This window comes from Vipera berus (genome assembly GCF_964194415.1).
Source record: "Vipera berus genome assembly, chromosome: 1".
In the NCBI taxonomy this organism is placed as follows: Eukaryota; Metazoa; Chordata; class Lepidosauria; order Squamata; family Viperidae; genus Vipera; species Vipera berus.
The window spans coordinates 283,040,648-283,065,279 of record NC_138202.1 but is presented as its reverse complement, the minus strand read 5'-3'; the positions used below and the strand labels follow the sequence as shown (position 1 = coordinate 283,065,279).

Here is a 24,632-nt window from a genome sequence, read left to right as displayed (position 1 = left end):
AGTCCCTTGGACTGCAAGGCGATCAAACCGGTCAGTCCTAGAGGAGATCAACCCTGACTGCTCTTTAGAAGGCCAGATCCTGAAGCTAAAACTCAAATACTTTGGCCACCTAATGAGAAGGAAGGACTCACTGGAGAAGAGCCTAATGCTGGGAAAGATCGAGGGCAATAGAAGAAGGGGACGACAGAGAATGAGGTGGCTGGATGGAGTCACTGAAGCAGTAGGCGTGAGCTTAAATGGACTCCAGAAGATGGTAGAGGACAGGAAAGCCTGGAGGAATGTTGTCCATAGGGTCGCGATGGGTCGGACACGACTTCGCAGCTAACAACACCACCACCAATCCATAGATTTTGGGTGGCGTACAAAATAGTAATAAGGATATTGGACCAAACAGAAACTAAAATATAAATAAATTACTTTATTGTGGTCATTAATCAGCTAAGAAGCTAAAACTGTATAATAAATAAAGATGTGCCTCAAGAGGTATGTGTAAAACAACCAATGCATTAAAATAGGTTGGGTAATGGAATGTGTAGATGACTGACGGGGACAAGATAAAAAGATGCTGCCTAGAGGAAGTAGCCTGCAATTGCTTAATGGTCAGGGAAAGAAACTTAAGAAGGATGTGCCCTAATTGATCAGATAGTTAAAACCGGTGGTGGGAACTTTATACCTTCAGACTTGCAAAATTCTGTTAATGTAGCTATTGAAAGGCTACATTAACAGAATTTTGCAAGTCTGAAGGTATAAAGTAGATTTAGCTTATCTAGTCATGTTTCCTGTCTGGTTTACCTGGGAGGGCTGACATATAATTTCTACATAAATGCGAACTTTAAAAAAAAAGTTAACCTCTTTGGCAGAGTGGATCTAAAAATTCCTGTAATCCATTTGGAATGTTTCGGACAACATCACATGAGTAACCATCTTCTGGGAGAAGAAAAGGAAGCTGAAGATCAGGGTCCTCTTCTAACTGTACTTCTCTACCATCACTACGAGCTAGTTCATCGGCGGTATTTTCTGCAACAGCTACAACATTGTCTATTAATTCCTGGTGGAAAGAGGAAAAATATACAGTATTATACATGGAAATGTAGGCAAGGGAATTCTACATTTTTGCTGTCTGGAGTTAGTCATGTTATTGATTCAGATGCAGATATTCACTGTTCAGTTAAGAAGACTAATTCATTTGATAAGAGATATTTCAGGAGTATTAAACATCCGGAAGAAAATATTTAGGATATAAACACTGCTCTGGTGACTGTTCTAGGAAACAGATACACTAAACACAGATAAGCTTTGCTTAGCAATCCTTGGGATCAGAATTCCCATTACTATTGAAGTGGTTAGGCGAAATATCATGGCACTGCATAACTTAATGATGGTAATTTCAGTAGTCCTGGCTGCAGCTATTAGGCCATGACTGAACTGTTGTCCAGTAAGGACCCCACATATCTCCTGGCAGCCCCTACATTTTAATCATGTGACCACCGGGGCATGGCAATGGCTGCAACTTTGAGAACTAGTCATAACTATCATTTGTTTGATGACATTGCAACTTCAAACAATAGCTGAATAAATGGTTAAGTGAGCAGTATCAAGGTATTATTATAATGTATCAATGGCAAAAAAATACCCCCCCTAATTAAAAGATAAGATTAACTTACTGGTGGGATAAATGGCTCATCTGGGGCACAATGATAATTTTGTAGCAATGCATGCAGTTGTAGGGAATTGAGTTTAAAACAGGTACTATTAATATTAGGAATGTCTTCAGGAGAATACTTATCCATGGTAAGTAATGTAGTTGCCTGAAAAAAGAGAGGATTATAAGTAAATCCACTTTGATATTAATCTATATAGCAGTGGACACTATAATATAGATAAAATGCTTCTGATTTAGCACTACCTAGGTTCCTCAATAAAATATTGAAACAGTGCATTTTTCATCTTGCATTATGCTTTGTCTTATTTTTTCGTCTTCAGTCGGTCAGCATACCATAACCACTGGACACTTAAAATATGGCTTGATTTTTTCTTGTCATGGATCGGTTTAACGTTAGACATCACAACCTAGTCACCAGAAATGCTTGAGTTTTGTTTGTTCCCCACCATTTGGGTTTGTTTAGGAATGAACTGTAAGATGTACAATATAAATTCATTCCAAGCTAAATTAAAACAGCGTATTACCACCTTTCTATGGAAGGTTGTCAGACAAATTTATACCAAAAACTGTTTTAAGGAAATTCTTAAGTAACTCCTACTTTGCACATAGTTCACATTTATGATTTTTTTTAAAAAAAATTCTCTTTTCATCCAAAGGATAGTTGAAGTGGTTCACAAAATATAAAAGTAATAAACATATATTATTTAAATAATCACACAATAACTAAATAAAATAGTTAATAAAACAGCCTCAAGAGACATATCTCATAATTTATGAGGTCCATGAGGTCAAGAGACATTTTTAAAACTAGGTACCATGTTTCTCAACCATGTTATTATTATTTTTTCTGCCTCCAAAAGAGGCACCAGGTCTTATTGGGGGGGGGATCTTTTCCACTCACCTCGTGGCAGCAGCACCAACAGCCCCGCCCAGCCGGCCCACTTCTGCAGCTGAAAGAGCAGCTTTATTCTGCAGCTAAGAATGGAGCTCTGGCGGGCATTTCTCAGTCAGAGGTCTTTCCGGAAAGCCTCTGTAGCAGAGAATCAAGCTATGAATCCATAGCTCAGTTCTCGGCTGCAGAGGCCTTCCGGAAAGGCCTCTGACTGCAAAATGCACACCAGAATTCCATTCTTAGCTGCAGAATGAAGCTGCTCCTTCGGCTGCATAAAAAGTGTGCCAGAGACACAAGTGTTGATCCATGGGAAGCCTGTAAGCCTGCAACAGTAAGCTACCCCACTCCCACCCCTGCCCTGGCTTTTTAGGCGTGCACCTCACCCCAAAACTAGGACTTACGGTAATTTTAATTTTAATTTAATTTTAATTTTAATTCCATTTATATCCCGCCCTTCTTCGAAGACTCAGGGCGGCTTACAAGCTTAGCAGTAGCCTTCATTCTATGTATATGCCTGCTTATTAGGGCTTTCACACACACCCCAAGCGGCATTATTACAAAGTCAGCTTAATTGCCCCCAACAATCTGGGTCCTCATTTTACCTACCTCGGAAGGATGGAAGGCTGAGTCAACCTTGAGCCTGGTGGGATGCGAACCTGCACTAATTGCAGGCAGCTGGTGTTACTTAAGGAGGCATTAGCCCACTGCTCCACCAAGGCTCTTTTTTGGGGGGGGGGGGTAGGGCTTATATTAAGCCCAACCCCAGAAATCAAGCTAGGGCTTATCTTTGGGATAGGTCTTACTTTCGGGGAAACACAATATATTTGAGGCTGGCACTTGGCCGTACAACATCCTGTCTTACCACTTATCCAACATATATGGAACAATAAATAATACTTGAGATTGCCATGACATGCCTTTCTGGTTGCCAGAAGATGGACCCAACAGGAAAGGGTTTTCAAAGTCACTGTGCAGTAATATTGCATTCACATACATTTACACTGAAAATTGCGCTTAATCATTTCCCTTTGCTAACTTCCCTTATCAAAAGTTCCCACGTTCTTCACAGAAATATGAAGCGAGCTTGAAAACATTCAGTTTAGCAAGGACTAAGAATGTGTCTTTGCTTGAGTTCTGACTGTCAACAAACAGATGGAGGTAATTTTCCTGCCTAGGTTTATAATGGCTTCTACCTCTGTGTCAGTATGATATCAGATAGCTGCCATCCTGTGACACTGTGATACAAGCAGGAAACTGTTTTATCTCTGCACTATGTATGTATAAGAAGTCAGTAGGATTTGTTGTAGCCATGCAGAAAAGTTCTGATGCAAATTTATCCAGTAACAGAAAATTATTATTTTTTTATTATTTATTAAATTTTTATACCGCCCTTCTCCCGAAGGACTCAGGGCGGTGTACAGGGCAATAAATATCAAAATGTAAATACAAAAGTTAAAAAAGAGTTAAAAAGAATTAAATAATTATGCCCAATATAATACAATAATAAAAGTGTGTTAAAACTAAATCCAACCCCAAACCCATCAGACCAGGCCAGATTGTTCAAATAAATAAGTTTTTAAATCGCGCCAGAAGGAGCGAAGGTCGGGGGCCATTCGGAGCTCAACCGGCAAGCGGTTCCACAGGTCTGGCACGCCCACAGAGAACGCCCTCCCCCTGGGGGCCACCAATCGACATTCTCTGATCGGAGGCACCCTGAGGAGGCCCACTCTGTGGGAGCGCACTGGACGGAGGGAAGTTGATGCTGGCAGCAGGTGCTGCCGTAGGTAATCCGGACCCATGCCATGTAGGGCTTTATAGGTCATAACCAGCACCTTGAATCTCACCCGGAGGGCAACTGGCAGCCAATGCAGCTCGCGGAGCAGAGGTGTAACATGGGAGTATCGGGAGACCCCCAACACAACTCGCGCAGCTGCATTCTGCACCAGTTGAAGCCTCCGAGTGGTCCTCAAGGGCAGCCCCATGTAGAGAGCGTTGCAGTAGTCCAAACGAGAGGTCACGAGCGCATGAGTGACTGTACGCAAGGCATCCCGGTCTAGATAGGGCCGCAACTGGCGCACCAGGCGAACCTGGGCGAAGGCCCCCCTAGTCACAGCTCCTATATGATCTTCTAAGGAGAGCTGTGAATCTAGAAGGACCCCCCAAGTTGCGAGCCCTATCTACGGGGGGGTAATAGCTCACCCCCCATAGAAAGAGATGGAATATTCTGAATATCCTGAGATGCCGGCACGCACAGCCACTCAGTCTTGTCAGGGTTGAGTCGAAGCCTGTTCCTCCCCATCCAGACCCAAACCGCCTCTAGGCAACGGGACATCACGTCGAGGGCATCACTGGGGTGGTTTGGGGTTGAAATAAAAAGCTGGGTATCATCAGCGTACTGATGATAACCAACTCCAAAACCACGAATGATCTCACCCAGAGGCTTCATGTAGATGTTGAACAGGAGAGGCGAGAGGACCGATCCCTGAGGAACTCCACAAACAAGGGGCCTCAAGGTCGACCTCTGCCCTCCTGCCAACACCGACTGCGAACGCCCCAGAAGGTAGGAGGAGAACCACTGAAGAACTGTGCCTCCCACTCCCAACCCCCTGAGACGCCGCAGCAGGATACCATGGTCGATGGTATTGAAAGCCGCTGAGAGGTCTAATAGGACTAGGACAGAGGAACAGCCCCTGTCCCGAGCCCGCCAGAGATCATTCACCAGCGCGACCAATGCCGTCTCCACTTGGAAGGAAAAAGAACAAAAACAATGCCCCCAGAAACTTCCATCCATAACTTAAAAGTGATAGATGCAGAAAGAAAGAAGGGGCTTTGTCAGAAATTGTTTCATGCTGTTTGTATACAGAGCCACCAAACTGTAAAACAGAAAAATAGAATCATAGAATCACAGAAGTGGAAGGGACCTTGGAGGTTTTCTAGTCCAACTCCCTGCTCAAGGCATGAGTCCTCATACAACGTAATAAGAAATGATAAATATTAATTTGATAATTTGAAATATTACAAAATAATGTTGATATCACAAAGTATGCTATGTAGACTTATCCAACCAATTACCAAAAGCATACACCAATTTAGAATCCGCATAGCTTCTGCATAATAAAATGTAAATATAGTATAGAACAGAGTATGAAATACAATCCAAGGCCTAACTGTCTGGTCTAGAAGAACAGAAAACTAGTAACATTAGGAAATTTACTAGATTTATCAACTTTTCAGAGCAGCCTATTAAAACTGCACAGATAAACCAGCCATACTTAGACAAAGTGTCCCAACAGTTCTGAATATATAAAGGCAAGCTACAGGCACAAATGAAACACTATGGAATCCCATATACTATATAGATTGATTAACTCATTCTGAAATCTACTCATATGAATTAGATCCACAGTTAAATAGTTCTTAATCATTCCCATCCTATTAAGAACCTTCAACAAAGGCACCACAGATTATGATACAGAAACAGGGATAATAATATGGCAGAACAGAATAAAAAATATGGGGATTTCCTAATTTCCTAAAGCTGATTATTAAAGTGACTTTAGGGTGTCTTATACAACTTGATGTATGTGCCCCAAAAAGACTGAATTAATTTTTTTCCAAAGTACTCAAATACCTACCTGTACTATCCGACTGAGATGACAATCAGCAGCCAGCTCCAAACCCTGTTTTTCTGCCCAGGCTTCTATGTGACCCAACTGTTGGCGAATAATAGCTCCCCAATAATGTGAGCACAGTCCTGAATCTGGATCAGTAACCAATCTGTTAAAAAGCCACATGTTGATAAAATGAAATAGCTGGGAGAAAAGCTGTATTGTCAGTGCTGCATTCACTCTACATCGTCGCAACAGGGACATGGCTCCAGTTAACGTATGCAAGACATCATCTACAAGAAAAAAGTTACACATGACATTTCACTTAGCAATAAATTCTAAATAGAACTACTATGTTAATATAAAAAACTAAAGTCTGCATGGAAATCTTTACTGCAGAAAGATAATACTGAACTACATCACTATATGTATTATACTACATTGTTATATTATAAACTTTTAATATTAATGTGATACATAATTAATACAAATAAATGGATATGGATAAAAATATATTTTTATAATTTTAATCCTTTACTGCTTTCCCTTCCTCTCTGACTCTCAGAAACAAAAACAAGCAATTGGCTATTAGTATTATATTATTGGTAACTTGCCAGATCTGTTACCTTAGTTGTAACATAAACAGTATGTAAACATAGGAGCAGCAGTTTTTTGCTTATTTGCAGATACAATCTATACTAAATTAAAGTCCACATGTTTCCTATTTGAGTCACAAACAAGATAATTAAGGAATCCACTGGTGATGTATAGTTATTCATTACTTCACAGTAAATTTTACTGTTGGGATATTCCAAAACTATACTCTTGGGCATCCCATCCCATCAAACTTTAGCTGAGTATCTTCTAAACTTTACACAATTTTTTTAGTAATGCTACCATCTAAATCCTATTCTACAATATTTTAGGATTCTACTATTTACAGTTTCAGCAAAATAATATAAACCATTGAGGTTTATGTAAAGTATCTTTTGTCCACAATGAAGTTACATATGACTTTACTGTAAGACCCTATTAGATCATTATTATATTTATTTATACCTCTATAGTTAAGTTTAGTTTAGTTTAGTTTAGTTTATTCGATTTCTATACCGCCCTTCTCCCGAGGGACTCAGGGCGGTTCACAGGGCATATATAAATAGCAGTACAAAAATTAAAAAGAAATTAAACCAATGCCCAATTAAAATACAACAACGATAAAATAGTAAAAAACCCATTAAAAAAACCCATATTCCCCCATCAGGCCAGACCAGCTAGTTCAAATAAGTGGGTCTTGAGCCCGCGGCGGAAGGAGCGAAGGTCCGATGCCATCCGGAGCTCAACCGGCAGTTGGTTCCATAATGCCGGAGCACCTACACAGAAGGCCCTCCCCCTGGGGGCCACCAGTCGGCATTTCCTGACCCTGAGGAGGCCCTCTCTGTGGGCACGCACAGGGCGGAGGGGAGTTGACGCCGGCAGCAGGTGGTCCTCGAGGTATCCCGGACCCATGCCATGTAAGGACTTAAAGATCATAACCAAAACGTTGAACCTCACCTGGAAGACAACTGGTAACCAATGCAGCTCGCGGAGCAAAGGTGTAACATGGGAGTACCGGGAAACTCCCAAGACAACTCTCGCGGCTGCATTCTGTACCAGTTGAAGCCTCCGAGTGGTCTTCAAGGGAAGCCCCATGTAGAGAGCATTGCAGTAGTCCAGGCGAGAGGTCACGACCGCATGAGTGACCGTACACAGGGCATCCCGGTCCAGATAGGGCCGCAACTGGCGCACCAGGCGAACCTGGGCGAAAGCCCCCCTAGTCACGGCCACTATATGATCGTCCAGAGTAAGTCGTGAATCTAGGAGGACTCCCAAGTTGCGAGCCCTATCCACGGGGGGTAAGGACTCACCCCCCATAAGAAGAGATGGAATATTTTGAATGTCCCGGGATGCCGGAATGCACAGCCACTCAGTCTTGTCAGGGTTGAGTTGAAGTATGTTCCTCCCCATCCAGGCCCGAACCGCCTCCAGGCAACGGGACATCACATCGAGGGCATCACTGGGGTGGTTTGGGGTCGAAATAAAAAGTTGGGTATCATCGGCATATTGATGATACCCAACTCCAAAACCACGAATGATCTCACCCGGCGGTTTCATGTAGATGTTGAACAGGAGAGGCGAGAGGACTGACCCCTGAGGAACTCCACAAACGAGGGTCCTAGGGGTCGACCTCTGTCCTCCTGCCAACACCAACTGCGAGCGTCCCAGGAGATAGGAGGAGAACCACTGAAGAACTGTGCCTCCCACTCCCAATCCCCTGAGACGCCGCAGCAGGATACCATGGTCGATGGTATCGAAAGCCGCCGAGAGGTCTAATAGGACAAGGACAGAGGAATATCCTCTGTCCCGAGCCCTCCAGAGATCATTCACCAGAGCGACCAATGCCGTCTCCGTGCTGTACCCGGGCCTGAAACCCGATTGGTACGGGTCTAGATAATCCGCTTCATCCAGAACCAGAGGGAGCTGATGTGCCACCACACTCTCAACAACCTTCGCAAGAAAGCGAAGGTTGGAGACTGGACGAAAGTTGTTTAACACAGCTGGGTCCAAGGCAGGCTTCTTGAGGAGAGGTCTCACCACCGCCTCCTTCAAGACGGTGGGGAAACTACCCTCACTCAAAGAAGCAGATATGACTGCCTGGAACCAGCCTCGTGTCCTCTCCCTAGCTGCATAAGCCAGCCAAGAAGGGCACGGGTCCAATAAACATGTGGTGGAGCTCAACCTCCCCATAATCCTGTCCACTTCCTCAGGGGTCACAGAATCAAACTCCTCCCAGATAACATTGACAAGACCGCCCGTGTCCTAATCGCCGGACTCTGCCCAGTTGGAGTCCAAACCGGTCCGAATCCGAGCGATTTTATCCGACAGATGTTGACCAAACTCCTCGGCACGACCCTGCAAGGGATCCTCCCTCACCTCCTGATTAAGGAGGGAGCGAGTCACCCTAAACAGGGCGGCCGGGCGATTATCTGCGGACGCGATGAGGGCAGAGAAGTAATTACACCTCGCCGCCCTCATCGCTGCGAGATAAGACCTAATATAGGTTCTTAGTCGCAACCGGTCGGGTTCGGATCGGCTGGACCTCCAACAGCTCTCTAGGCCCCGTTTCCAACGCTTCATCTCCCGGAGCTCCGCAGAGAACCATGGAGCTCGTTGGGATCTGCACCGGGTCAGGGGCCGCAAGGGTACAACTTGGTCAAGTGCCTCAGTGGCTGCCCTTTCCCAGGCTTCCACTAAGGCATCCGCCGAGTTGTGAGCAACGGAGGCAGGTGGGGACCCCAGCGCCGCTTGGAATCTATCAGGATCCATTAAGCGTCTGGGGCGGTACCATCTAATTGGCTCCGTACCCCCACGGCGGGGGGTGGCAAAACGGAAGACCAGCCGCAGGAGATGATGATCGGTCCATGACAGGGGCGTAATAAATGGAGAGCCCCCACCAAGATCATCAAACCACCGTCCAGATAAGAAAATCAGGTCAAGGGTGTGGCCTCCCTCATGAGTTGGTTCAGAAATTACTTGCGTCAAATCCATGGCCGTCATGGAAGCCATGAACTCCCGAGCTAGCTCAGATGAGCCTCCCAGGGATGGTAGATTGAAGTCCCCCAAAACTATAAGTTTGGGGAACTCAATCACCAACCCCGAGAGGATATCGAGCAGCTCGGGCAGGGCTGCCGCTGCGCGACTAGGTGAAAAGTACACCAGCAGCAAGCCCAACTGCGCCCCCGAACCAAATCTCAAAAAGAGAGACTCACACCCAACTATCTGAGGAACGGTGGTCTCCCGTGGACATAAGGTCTCCCTGATAACTACCGCCACACCCCCACCCCTACCTTGAGCTCGTGGCCAGTGTAGCACCCGGAAACCTGGTGGGCAGAGGTCAACCAAAGGGACCCCACCCTCTGGGCCCAACCAAGTCTCCGTGATGCAAGCCAGGTCCGCGTGCTCACCCTCAACTAAATCCCTAACAAGGGGAGCTTTGTTAACCACGGACCTGGCGTTCAGGTACACCAGCCGGAGCTCAGGAGGCTGCACATCCTCGCTCCCGGAACCTCGGGGAAAAAGCAGAGGGTCGGAGCGCCTCACCGCTTGCAAATAGCGGGGACGGCCCCCCCGGTAACGATACGGCCCTCTGTTTATCCACCAGCTGCCATTCCCCGTCGTGGGAATCGGTAGTCCCACGACCCGCTCCAGAGCCCCGGAGACAACCACACCCCTTTCTCCCCCCGCGCGGTCAGACCCAAGCCTGGCCTGAGCCATGGTTGATCGGCCACCCCCCAAAGCCAAACAACCCCCACCCCCTCCCACCCCTCCCCCTAGCCCCATAAAAAATTTCAATAAAAAATTAATCAGGGGCCTCCTATTAAATTTATGTTGACGGCCCCTGCCCCTGCCCAGCCATGTAAGTGAATGTATTTACATTAATAACTGCATTCTAATATCACACAAACAATAATGTAATGGACGATCTGGTTTTTAGTAAGCGACCAACTTCCCTAGGTAAATAAAATATTTCTTATTGCTCATGAACATACTAGGCAGGATTTCCTAACATATGCGTATTATGCTATCACAGTCTTGTTAAGGTAACATACATTATAACTAATATAACATAAAATACTCTAACCTATTTTAGGTCTTTGAGAATTATTCTCTTCTGGATCATCAAGGAATGCAGGCATATAGTTATTAAGCTCGGACTGAAGACAGTGGACCAAGTATCTGAAAAAGTAAATTGTGTGAAACTGATGAATAGCAGGTAAATAAGTTCAAGCTTGTAGTGCTATGAAAAATAATTTCATTACAAACAGAAAATCTAGTTCTCATAGATGTTCCCTATACATACCAACTCAAAATTAGTCCCGTTGTTCAATGGTGTTTATTTTCAAACAAGTATACTAGTAGCCTACACACGCACACTGAATGTGTGTATGTATAGATATATACACACACGCACAAACACATACATATATTCACAAGTTATGAAATATCTACTATATTATTTCCAAGATACAGAAGTATTCCAGCACTAAAATTGAGTAAAGTATGGAAATTTGGCCATCATAAACTGATAAAAAATTAACTAGTATCTCAAATTAATTATTTAATGGCACTGTTATTAACTATTTTGGTGGGGGGGATCACTGATTGATTTCCCTACTTAACAAGTTAGGAAAGGTGGACAGGAATTTCATATATTTAACTTTTTCCCCCCTGATTTTTCTTTTTTGGGGATAGGAAGGTACCTTAAATTTCAGGTTGTCTGGGGGTGGGGGGAGCTAATTTAATTTTAAAATACAATGGCTAATCCAATATTCCTGAATACTCCTTACAGCTCCAAACTGAATGTTTGTTTTGTAACCATACCATTTATAGCTTTTCAGAATAAATATAGTAACTATGCCAGTATATGTAACAATATTATTTTAAAAAATAGAAAGAATACACATCAGGACATTTACACTTTTAGAAACATACATTACTTTGTTTCCATACAGATTTAGAATTCAATCAGAATAAACAACTCCTCTTTAAGAAAAAGTAAAACTGATCCCCAAGCATAAATTAGTTTTCCTTACTTAAATGCCATCTGAACTAGGTGTGCCAAAACATCTTGAGCATCTAATGTGATTCGGCTTAAGTCTCGGTCCTGCTTAATAAAGTTTAGCAACTCAGATGCATTAGCCATCCAAAAAGCAAGTGCCCCAGCAATATTCTTCTGTTTCTGCAAATATTGAAATAGGGGTGTAAACATCAACATAAATCCATCTGTACTTCAGCTTTCATTCTGTCAAAGGCTCTGTAGATAGACCAGTACCAACTAATAACCAAACAGGTCTCAGATACCAGATAATTGCAAAGAACTTAAATGAAAGTGTAAATAATAAATAGTGCGTGTTACAAACTGCTTTAAATTGCAAGTTGAATGATAAAGTATTAAATTTTCCAAATGCTATTAATGAAATGGACTTAGCATGTTGTCATGAAATGTTGAAAGCTTAAATGTATGCATTATCTGGTAATCTGTATCTGTGTGAGCACACATTCATTAATACACACTGTCACCCAGATACTGCCTAGTCACTGGCTGTGACACCAGCAGTATCAAGTACTGGTCTATCTCACACTTTCCCGACCACAAATGCTAGGCCAGGCAACCTCAGATGAAATCCAAAGAACAGAACCACAGACAAAATAAACAAAAAAAAGGAAGGAAAAGAACTTTTGTCATTGCATCTCTGTACTGAAGTGCGTTAAGCAGAAATTATGAAATGCTGATAGGCTGCGCAGTCAAAAAAGGATTTTAGTACTGCATGTTCCAGTTGCTGAATGAGTGTTATGTTCAATCCAGCTGTAGAAATATTGTATTTTACATGGAAGCAGCATGAGAAACTGAGCTAAGCCAACATAGCTAGGATCAGTTCCCAGCAATATATCCTACCTGATCAACCTGGTCTACCTCCTGGAGAAAAACGAAGGAAATCAAACAGAAGAAACTTGTGAACAATCATGACAATTTTAGAAATGAAACACTAAAATATGAAAGCACAAGACTTATGCTCAGTCACATTAAAACATTTCACTGGGGGAACATGATATAACTAAAAAATTAAAAGACAGATATATACGAGAAACATTTTAGAGGAAGCCCAAGTTTTTCCTCCAGCCAATCTATATATATGCATTAATACCAATGGTATAATCCTGCATGGAATAATATCTAAATCTGTCCATGGAAGCCAGTAAAGTCTTCTACCTTGGCAGTTCTTCATCACACTAGCCATAACAGCTAATAACAGTATTATTAAGAGAAATGAAAACTACTGCAAAACAAAATAATGAATTTGTTCAAAAATTCACACTTTTTGTTTCACTAGCCTTTGAATCGAGGAGTTCATAAGTCACTCTTGTATTATTTTTTCTAACGTCTCACTTATTTTTTTCCTCACTGAAAGTCATTTTCTATGCCTCCAAATACTACTTCCAAACCGCTGAAACAACACTTCACAGCAAGGTCAGAGACTTAAGAACCACACAAACATTCACGGTGTAAGCCAGGGGAAGTGCTGCAGGAAGAAAAGGAGCAGTGGCTTAGCAGCTCACCTTGGCCATAGCTGACAGGCTTCCTGGCCAAGTGGGCTCTCTGCTCAGCCAAGGCTACACACACATTGTTGCTGTTTGAAAGAATCTCCTATCAAGCAAAACAAATCACTGGGGGGAAAAAAGAATGAAACTGAAATTGTGCACGAAAGGAGAAGAGGTGACTAAGGGGGGGGGGGCAGGTTGGTCCACCCTACAAGAGTGTCTCCTGGGTAAGAACTTAGACAACATTTCTCTCCTAGGCAAAGAAAGAGAAGAGAAGGGAAAGCAAAAAAGGAACAATATTTTTTCTGCCGGGACCTGAAGACCTGGCTCTTCGAGCTCTCTGGCCCAGGCTGAGGATTAATCTTAATTTTAACTGGGGTTTTATTTATGCAGGGACAAATATAATTTTTTTTAAAATTTGTTTTTAACTTTTGTATCTTGGTTTTTTAATCACCCTGTAAACCGCCCTGAGTCCTTCGGGAAAGGGCGGTATATAAATGTAATAAAATAAAATAAATAAATAAATAAATTTTTGCTCAGCAACAAATGAGAGGAAAGGGACAGGATTGTTGTATTCACAGTGGAATGGGTCCCCACGATGCATCATTGTAGATACAAAAATTTTTAAAACAAAATTATATACCAAGCCAATAACAAAATAAAATATTAGTGTTCTGGTTAATAAAAATGCTACCAATTAATTGCCAAAATGAATAGGCCCCATTTGTAACCTTTTTTTTACAAGCAGTTCTGCTTCACAGTAAAGTTCTTTCATTTAATAAATTTTTGTTTAATAGGGTATTTGTGATATTCATGATTTTTTTCCATTCTTGACCATTACAGGCTTTTAATAAAAGGGTTTTAGTGCTATAGTCCCTGACCTAACAAACTAGTTATCCTGTGGTATTCATGTAATCTGAATTTTGAGGAGAAAATAGAGATGTACTCGATTATCAAAATAATCATTATAGATTATTTTTATTATGCAAAAATGTTACCTATATTTTAAATCTATGTATAAAAGACTAGCAGGAATTAGTTCAGACAATCATCAGAAGTTGAAAACTGACTCAAAGCTCCGTCACACAAACACATACACAAAATGCCTTTAAACAAGTGTCTGCCTCAAAGTGTAAGAGGCAGTGCAGCTAAGCTTGCTAAATAAGTTGATAGCCCATTGTGAGAAGTGTTCTACTGGCTTCTATTGAACAGTTGTGCACATTAGTCCTTGCAGAATCATACTTCAAATTTACAGTATCATTAAAGTAACAGGAGACATGTGAAGACAGAAACAGGACAATTTAAAAGAAAATGAAAATTGAAACACTAATAAATTGGCTGCATAACTAGGAAATAATATGCTGTTCATATAAATGGAATTATTTGGACACAGAATATAAAAAAATTGGGTGGTGCTCAAGTTATGGCACTACTTATTTATATTTAAAAGCTTGCCATATTTAATTATTATTATTGTCAATAATAATTGTCCTTGCATATATGGACAATAGTTTGGTCCAGAGTTTTCATTCCATAAATCTTCCTATGACTGACATCTTGCTGAAGAAAAGGACACAGTTCACAATTCACCTCCTTCCCACTGCAGCCACCCACATCTTTTCAGCAACTTTCTACAGCAGTTTTTCTGGAGGGATGACCCACCAGCCCACATTTTTTAGGAGGAATTGCCCACCCACAGCCATCAGCAGAAACATCTGTGAACAGAGTTTTATTCACAGCCACTTCCATTAAAAAGATAGAGTATAAAATATGATAGTATTGTAACATGATTGCCATCATATTCCATAAGACTGAACCAATATTGATAATTCAAACAAAATTTGAAGACAGTTTGAAATATATTTTAGAGATCTACCAACAAAACATACGAATATTAACACTATAACAGATCATTATATCTTTGTTCACCATTCCATATCAAGAAGTATCACTGTTCTTAAAAACATTTTCAATATTTTTTGTAGATTAATTACAAATGTCTAACTGCAGTTTGGTCACAACTAAAGTTATTTCATACACAATTACAAATGGCATTAGGATATCCAAAACAAACTGTGCTTATGATCTCTAATATAAACGCAACTTGGTAAAAACAATCCTGCAAAAGTGAGGTCTTTTTGTGGATGTAAAAGAATTAATTTAATTTAATTTTATTTTATTAGATTTATATACCGCCCTTTCCCGAAGGACTCAGGCGGTGTACAGGGCATTTTAAAAATCACACCAATACAAAATACAAAAGTTAAAAGACAATTAAAAAGATTAAATTATCCCTGAAAATAAAACCCCAGTTAAAATTCTCAGCCTGGGCCAGAGAGCTCAAAGAGCCAAGTCTTCAGGTCCCGGCGGAATGAACGCAGGTCAGGGGCAGTCCTGATTAGTAGGTTCTTAGACTGAAACTCACTTGTATAACTCCTTCCATCATTTTCACCATCTTGTTGACTATCGCAATGACTTTGTGAGTTCGTTCAGCAGGACTGATGTCAGGTCTGTACTGGCTTGATAATACATACCGACATGTCATGTACAGAACATAAGTAGGTGATAGCTTAAAATGAACTGTTGAACTATTGGTGTAATTGATGATGGCAGACAAAAAAGAATCCTCAGCTGAAGAACAAAAACAAAAAAGGGATAAGCTAACTCTTAACTGAAATATCTAAGAAGCAATAGTAAGACACCACTTCAGGAAATACCCAAATTAAATTATTGAGATCACTTTCATGTTTCAAACATTAATACCAAAATATTTTTACAAGATTAAATTACTGAAAATTAAATAGTAATGGGCAATAACAGGCAAGTAAATGCAAAAAGGAGTTTAATAAATCTTTATTGTTGTTGTTGTTGTTCTTAGTTAGTTGCAAAGTCGTGTCCGACCCATTGCGACACCGTGGACAACGTTGTCCACCACAATAATTTAAATGAATTTTCCTCACTGTTAACCTAAAACATGACAAGTAATTTAGTAACATTCCTGAGTAAATTTATACATGGATTTGGAATTATTCTTTTTTTAATCAGATAGTCAAAACCATGCATTTTGCCTTAAGTATTTGATGCCCATGATCACTGCTAGCAAGACTGGCAAAATGACTGCAGATTAATCAATTTCATCTTTCTTGGGCAACTGCTTTCTAAAATATATAACATAGTAGATCTATCTTAAACTAGAAAGTTCATTCTTGTAAACTAAAGCAGATCCGAATAACCGGGCTTTGACAAAATTCAGGACAAAACTAGTGCTTTCAAACTGGATTTTATATCCCAGATCATATGAAACCAGAAGTTTACTTACAGACATGAATTTAAACACTGATTATTTTTATATCATTACTACTGTATAGGCAGTCAACTCTCAGTATATCGTATTATCAAAATAAAACAGTTTGTAATAAAAGTTGTCGTTAGCCTTATTTTTTAAATAAAAATAAAAATACATACTTACAGTTTTCTCTGAATTCAACGCCTGCAGGTAGTATCAACTCTGGACCATGTGCATCCTGAATTCTAGAGGCAGAAAGCAGATCTTCAGAAATCCAGTTCAAAGAGAACAAATTAATTTCACTTTCAAGAGATAGAGATTTTTTCAAAGATTTTTGTTTCATGGTTGTATACATCTTTTGTACACATATGAAACACAAAAACACTGGGGCGCGGGAAATATATCTTGTTTACTTTCCTGATCTTATTATTAGATTCACCGAGGTTCCACTTGCTGAAAAGACAGCAAGCCTACTTGAATTGAAAGTCTGCATTATTAATGCATTTGCAGCACACAATGTACTGTTCAAGACAGTCGTCTACTGTAATTAGATCATGTTACTTAAACTCATAACCAGGGCAAAACAAAAATGAAGGAGCGGTTAATTTATAAACTGTATTATAAAAGTGTTACATAAAGGGGAGTTGTTGATCAGATAGCTCATCCAGTAGTGTCATCTGACAGATTTCAGTATGCCACAGTACCCAGAAGTAAAGGTTCAGGTAGTACGGGTAGAAAACAAGAGAATCTCAAAATATGAAGGTTTGGGGGTTAGGTCAGCAGTTTTAATTTGGCTGAGTAATAAGTTATGAGTCACTGAAAATAGTAAATATTGTTATTATATGATTATGATGTCTATTTTTAAATTCGTTAGCTTTATGTTATCTTTTCTCCAGAAATAGAAGGAATCTTACATGGATTTCTCCCTTAATTTTAGCCTCACAATAATATTCCTCAGTAGACAGTTGAAAGAGATTCTGACTGTGATCAAAATACTGAGAAATTTAAAAATGTATGTACAGCAACTTAATTAGGAATTTGCAGAATGTACATGATCTGAATCTCATCTTAACTAATGTGATCATGGTTTCCTACAAATTTATTACTCTGAGAGTTACACTGCATCTATCTTTTGCACCAGATACCTTTGCTTTTTTTTAACATGTTATTGTTTTGACTGATTTCAGAAATATAATCTACAGGTGAAGATTACAGTACTTACAGAAATATTAAATGCTGAATAGCATTTGCCAGCTTTAATTTATTTCTCGCATAATACTAGATTTAGCATGGCTTAAAACAATCCCTGGTCTATGGACAGGCACTAGGCCATAGCATGCCAGCAACTGGGCCACACAAACAAACGAAGCTCCATCTGCGGGATACATGCAAGCAGTATGCACAACCACATCCCTCTGGTCCGTGGAAAAATCTTTCTCCATGGTACCAGTCCCTGGTGCCCAAAAGGTTGAGGACCTCTTGCTTAAAAGGAGGCTGCCCAGAAAAGAAGGGTTGCTTCAAGCATGTAACAAAACAAATGAACTTGGAATGTTTCAAATTAGTTATCTAATTTTCAATCACGCAGGTCATGGTTGTCCCAAAAGCGCTTTTGAAAAGATAACTAGATTTTCTTGGGGTTTTTTCCTGAAAACGTTTCACTTCTCATCCAAGCTTCTTCAGTCCGGTAAGCCATAACAACTGAAGAAGCTTCTTGGATGAGAAGTGAAAAATTTTCAAGGAAAAAAACAAGAAAGTTCAGTTGCCTTTTGAAAAGCACCTTTGCTATTTCAAATTAGTTGTGATCCAAAGAAGTGTCTATGGAGATTCTCAGTCATCCAGGTCATAGTTATCCCAAAGGTGCTTTTTCACGAAGCAACTGGACTTTCTTGTTTTTCTTTGAAGACCTTTAGCTTCTTCAGCTCTGACTGGATGGTGGGGAATGGAAGGATTTATACTCCTTGCAGACAGCTAGTCATTTGCATTATCTTGGAGAGTCATTGAGGCCACCTGGAAGTTTATCTGTGTTATCAGGGTCACCTGAGTAGTGCAAATGGGTGTGGAGCCTTCTTGGAACTGCTGAAAGGACTCTGTTCTGGACTGGAGATAGGTGATGTCGTATCCCTCCCCCTCTGTTGAGAGAAGGCTTTTCAGTTTTGACATAGATGGCCTCTTTGACCCATTTAAAACCAGCAGTCCTCTCTGTCTAGAATGTGGACATTGCTGTCTTTGAAAGAGTGGCTTTTGTCTTTTAAATGCAGATGGATTGCTGAATCTAGAAGAATGCAAATGACCAGCTGTCTGCCATTCCTCAACATCCAGTCAGGGATGCAAATGACCAGCTGTCTGCCATTCCTCAACATCCAGTCAGGGCTAAAGAAGCTTCTTGGATGAGAAGTGAAATGTCTTCAAAGAAAAACAAGAAAGTCCAGTTGCCTCATGAAAAAGCACATTTGGGATCCAAAGAAGTAAAACCTTGACCACCCCAAGACATTGGTGCTATCACTGAGAACTGAACACAAGCCGTTTGCTCCCTTTCACCATATGATCTTAAATGCAAGAAGGATTAGGAATTGTTCAGAAAGAAAGTCTATAGGGAGGATGCTAGATAAGTATGAACCAATTATAACAAGTACAAAAAAATTGTATTCTACAGAACCTGTGGCACACCATGATTTGCAATGGCTATAAGATTTTAAAATAAACTACTAGTATGAGCTCTTAATAAAAGATTATACAACATATTATTTGGAAAGACCTTTCAAAGTATTTAGTTTTCTCCATAAAAATATTTTCAACTTTCTTCTCAAACTTGTCTGTTGTTGTTTTTTAATTTAAAAATAACACTGTGTAAATTTTAGTCACAAAATTTTAAAAAGTATTTTTGGTACCTGCCATCCTGTTTGTGATAATCTTGCTGTTCTATTCTGATCATTGGTTTCACCACGCTTCGTTCAGCTGTGCTTGAAGTTGATATTCTGTCACAGTCCAATCTATTGATGCTCTGCTCCATACGAAACATATCCAAAAGTTTTAGTGGAATTAAATTTTTATATAAAATATGTGAATCCTCACAAGTTTCTTAAAGATTTATTTTATTAAATCTAGTAATAATGAACATGCTTTCTGAAAATGTATCACTGTCTAAAACCAAATAAGTAAATGTTCCCACTGAAGGTGGCCTGTCCATTCCCATATGGTATTCCAATAATACAGCTGCTACAAACCTCCTTCCAATTATTTTGCATAAATTCTATGAAAATGTTAGACAAATCAATGTGAACATAAATCATCAAATCATTCAAAGCACTAAACAGAAAAGTGAATGGTTATACTGAGATGGTCCTGTGTTCTTAAATATTTAAAGTATCAACTGTTAAGTCTGATAGTAGTCATGGTATTCAGACTAATAAACTGTTACCTTGCTTGTAGATAATCCTGTTACACTTTGGATGTCTCCTTCCAAATCAAAAGTAGTTTCTTGTACACCTCTGAGAAGGCAATATACATTCAAGAACTAGATGATTAGGAATATTCAGTAAACACAAGCATATATAATACAAACAATGCTTACACAATTGTTCAGTATTTTATCATTGTTAGCAAATTCACTGTGTATTTGATTCACATAAAAGTATAAAATATCTGAAAGTGTTAAGAAAGGGTGTGCACATTTCGGTTCAAACTATTTTCAACATATAATTTCACATTTCAAGTTTGTGAAATATCCTGGGCATTTTCAAAGTATCTTTGGATCAAACAGACCTGACCCTAGCTCAAAACATATTCACACTTGAAGTGGAAACCTCTACATGCTCAATATGATTCAAAATGAAATGTGTTAAGTCCTATCTACCTACTTTCCTACCTAGCTAAATATAGGGAACTTTTATTTTTTCCAAGCCTGAACATTTTGTTTATCAGTTATTCTGTCAATCTTAGATACAGTGCAGAAATGCTACACAAAGTGTTTTAAATAGTGTATCATGGCATCACTCATTCTGAAATTTGATTTCAGATAATGTAAAATACTGTTAAATACTATTCCTCCACAACTATTTCAGATTTCTTTTTCAGATGGATTGAAGAGAAAGTGATAGTCATACTTCCAGTAAATTTGCTAGCAATGATTATTATTAATTTATTTATTTACTTCAAGACAGAAATGCTATGGCGTTATTTTTAGAGAACTATCTAAATACTTAATTAGCAATTGTCAATAGGTGATTCTTTTCTTCCACTGATATAAAGTGAATTTTAGGTATAGGTACAGGATTGAACACTGGAATCTAAACAGAAGATGTACAATTCTAATTGAATAACTGAACTTTACAGCAAAAAAGTATCCTTCTTAGACAAAGATGAACTTCAGAGATGCTAAACATTGGCAAAGTGCCAGTCTCAAAAGTTGATAAATAGGGTCGGTCTTTTGTTTTTGAAAACAGCTTTTTGGGAGTATGCTTATATTGTACAATTCCTTACCTTGTAAGGTAGGTGACTTCCTACCACTCAGATGACTTTTTTGCCATCAATTATTTAAGACCCTCTTTATGATGATATTAGTTCCACTATCAAATAAATTCCATTTTAATTACTACAGTTGCCCTCTTCTATAACTCTTCTTTGTAACATTTAATGGCATCACCTTATATTGCTTTTAGTTGTCATTAGGTGTCTGAATAGTCCATAAGAAGGGTAAAATATAAATGCATATATTGATTTCGCTAATGTACAGTATTATCAAAATCCTAATATTTATTCTAATTATGAAGAAGTGTGAACTGCATCAGAATTCACACAATGGAGGACAATTACTGAAGAGCAGATTATCATTATTAGTTGGCACATGACATTAAACATTGATACACCTTCACCATCTTAAATAATTTTCTAAATTTGGGATTACTTCTTAAAAACTGTGGATTTACCCAGATTTGAGACGTGAACTTTTGACCATGTGACCTGCATCTAGACGTCCTTTAGGAATGTGATCTTGAATGGGGTCCACAAATTTAAATACATGACAGGTCCCAAACTGAACTTTCATACCACTTTGCAGCATAGTGGTCTCAGAGATCCGCTGACCTTCTACGTAAGTTTCAGCATCAATGCTTCTGGGAGTAACTGTAACAACTCCATCCATGTTAGTAAGATCACAGTGATGTGACTGAATTCCTGGACCAAATAACTGAAGATACAAATAATCAAAGCAAAAGCAAAAAAAATCAGGATTTTTTTTTAAAACTAATAAATATACAATCATCTACATAACTCATTCAAAGAGACATCCATTTTCTCTTATTAAAGAAATTGTTGCAAATTGATGGCACATAACCGCTCATCAATCAAATATTATGTAAGCGGAACAGTTTTAGAGTGTAGTGGGATCAATTAATTAGTGATCAATTCCTTTCCAATAAGAATGCTTATTGTATAGAAAGTTACGTTTTATTAATATGTAGCCTATTTCAATATACCATAATTTATACCTGTTAACTACCAAAATGTAGCAGTAAAATTCACTTTAAAAAAAAATCAGTTATTTTTTATCTTGAAGCAAACTGAAAACCACGTTACTAAGAAGTGATGATTGAAAAGTTGAAACGAGATCTGTTCCATAGTATGTTTCCAACCAATGTTTATACTTTTATTCATTTATGCTAAGATATGTTGAACTGATACTTTTCTCACTCAATAATTCCTGCCTAAATGTATCCTTCATTATTTCTGTGACTATGAATTATTTTTAGAAGTAATTATAGCAAAATGTTTTAATGAAGACAGAACCCAGAACTGACAAAATCTATGAACACTGAACAAAATGATACAAAAGTATTTTAGAAGTCATTGCTGAAACAAAAACAAAATTATATTTTGCATTTATTCAAATTTAATCTAAGCCATGATTAAGTAATACAAGACAGTTCTTTAGGCTTTTGAGGACCTTTATCCTCTTAGTATTCATTTGCCACATTAGGAATCCAATACTTCTGAATACAACTTAAAATAAATCACAAGTGCCGTCAGATCAGAATACAAGCCTGGATCAAGAGACATAAATGCTAATTTGCAAATCCACATTTTTTGCAGACTATTATTTGGTGGGCTTTTTACAAATAGTGATCAAAACTTCTCATACAAGAATAGTTAAAATATAAAGCCAAGATCCTTATGACTCATTTCAAAATGACAGAATACACACCTGTATTAGCCTTGAACAGTCTCCAAGATTGTCTCATTTCCCACTTACTGAATACACAGTTGTTTATAACTATTAATATTAGTGTTTTTTTCTTCAGGTACCTACTATTACTAAAACTATATTCTCAAATTAGTATAGTGTATGGTTATGAGAAGCATTTGACAATGGCTTCAAAGAACCATTTTAAAATACTGCTCAAGTTTGTGTTATTAATTTAAGAATTTAGCCTTTCTCCAGCATCACTCAACATAATACATCTTCTTTAAATGTTCCAATAGACTTTTGTGCATTGCAATGTTACAGAAGAGTTCACATTGTATGCCCTGCCTCACTTAGAAATTTTGCATTACACGTCACAAAGATATTTGCCTCCCCACTGTATTTTGCAACCAGTTACATTTTTGTCCAAATATGCTAAATGTGGCTTACAGACATAATTCTTTAATACTCTGAAACTTGAACCCAACTTTTATGGAATTATTTGTCTCAAAATAGTATTGCTCACCTGAATGGAGTTGTCATCAAATTTTTCTGTACCAACTTCTGTCACACTTAGTTGCAAACGATAGAGCTTTGGTTTATCTCTGGAGTCAGACCCATCTGTAACAACAGATAATTTTATCATGAAACTAAACAAAAGATACTGATTTTTAAAGACATAACCATATACAGTAGCACTTGACTTAATGAACAGTAACTTAGTGACTGTTACCATGGACTTTTCCAGGACTGCTCATGACCCAGCTTCAAAGTTCTGATGCTGCCCATCCTCCTGAATGACATGACTGCATTTTGGGCACTCAGCAATTAAAGTCATTTGCAATGCCTCATAGTTATACGATCACAATTTAAGAAATTTGTTGCTGGTGATCTACTTAATGACCAGCACAACATGCGACCTTAATTCTGGGCATAGGTTAAGACTCCCCGTATTATGTCAAATGCCCCTTCAAAACTAATTTTAACTATGTTTAAAAATCAATTATTCCCTGTGCCACCAAAAAGGCGCCTCTTGAGAATCATCCCTTTCTTCTGCTAGCACTCATTTTCTTCCTTTGCAGAAGGAAAAGTGCTTTTAATGTTAATTCTTTCCACTGTACATATTTTCATTTGTGTACTATTAAAAGATTAAATAGAACACTTCTTAAGAAATCTTCTCTTTCCCCAAATGTGGGAGAACAAGCTGCACAGCTTTCTGCCTGTTTATTAGATTTTTATCTCACCTTTATTTTACAAATAACTCAAGGCAGTGAACATACATAATGCTCCTTCCAATTTTCTCTACAATAACAACACTGTTAGCCCACTATTGTTGGACTAAGAGGGAATGAGTGGCTCAGTCAGTTTTCATGCTAAGGTGTGACTAGAACTGACAGCCTCCTGGTTTCTAAAAAAATTTAAGAAGTTTTTAGTTTTTAATGGAACAATATTGCATATGAATTCTCAAATTATCACTTATAAGATGAGAACTAGTTACATCTATTCATCCTGAATTATGTAAAAATGCCTTATATCAGACATGTCAAACACAAGGCCCGGGGGCCGAATCCGGCCCGCAAAGTGGTTTCATGCGGCCCGCGAAGCCATCCTGGAAACAGTGAGGGAACGGCCCCCACTGCTTTGGCCCTGGCCCAGAGACCCTCCTTCTGCAAGAGACCCTCAGATCTGTCCCACTCCTGCCCAGGCCCCCATAGGCACCCTTGATGCGAACGATGTAGAGCTGGCCATGCCCACCCAGTAGGCCATACGCACTCTAGCCATGCCCACCCAGTAGGCCACGCCCACCCTGGCCACACCCACCTGGCCCTCTGAGGGCAACCGCAATGCTGATGCGGCCCTCAATAAAA

At 39.4% G+C, this 24,632-nt stretch overlaps 1 protein-coding gene across 8 annotated transcripts in view; it reads right to left on the bottom strand.

Moving 5' to 3' along the window:
- The window catches only part of AFDN (afadin, adherens junction formation factor), a 105,825-nt gene that overhangs the window by 28,630 nt on the left and 52,563 nt on the right, over positions 1-24,632 (bottom strand). For 6 of the 8 annotated variants that reach the window (XM_081328857.1, XM_081328863.1, XM_081328864.1 and 3 more), the window contains exons 9-20: positions 23,291-23,385; positions 21,512-21,771; positions 20,005-20,074; positions 19,475-19,587; positions 16,770-16,831; positions 15,726-15,931; positions 12,657-12,677; positions 11,794-11,939; positions 10,842-10,936; positions 6,191-6,456; positions 1,665-1,808; positions 850-1,048 (exon numbers count right to left, since the gene is read on the bottom strand). In XM_081328857.1, coding sequence (XP_081184983.1) covers positions 850-1,048; positions 1,665-1,808; positions 6,191-6,456; positions 10,842-10,936; positions 11,794-11,939; positions 12,657-12,677; positions 15,726-15,931; positions 16,770-16,831; positions 19,475-19,587; positions 20,005-20,074; positions 21,512-21,771; positions 23,291-23,385 — 1,677 coding nt within the window. The remainder of the gene's footprint in view (positions 1-849; positions 1,049-1,664; positions 1,809-6,190; positions 6,457-10,841; positions 10,937-11,793; positions 11,940-12,656; positions 12,678-15,725; positions 15,932-16,769; positions 16,832-19,474; positions 19,588-20,004; positions 20,075-21,511; positions 21,772-23,290; positions 23,386-24,632) is intronic. The other 2 variants (XM_081328861.1, XM_081328862.1) reach the window with 1 other exon arrangement.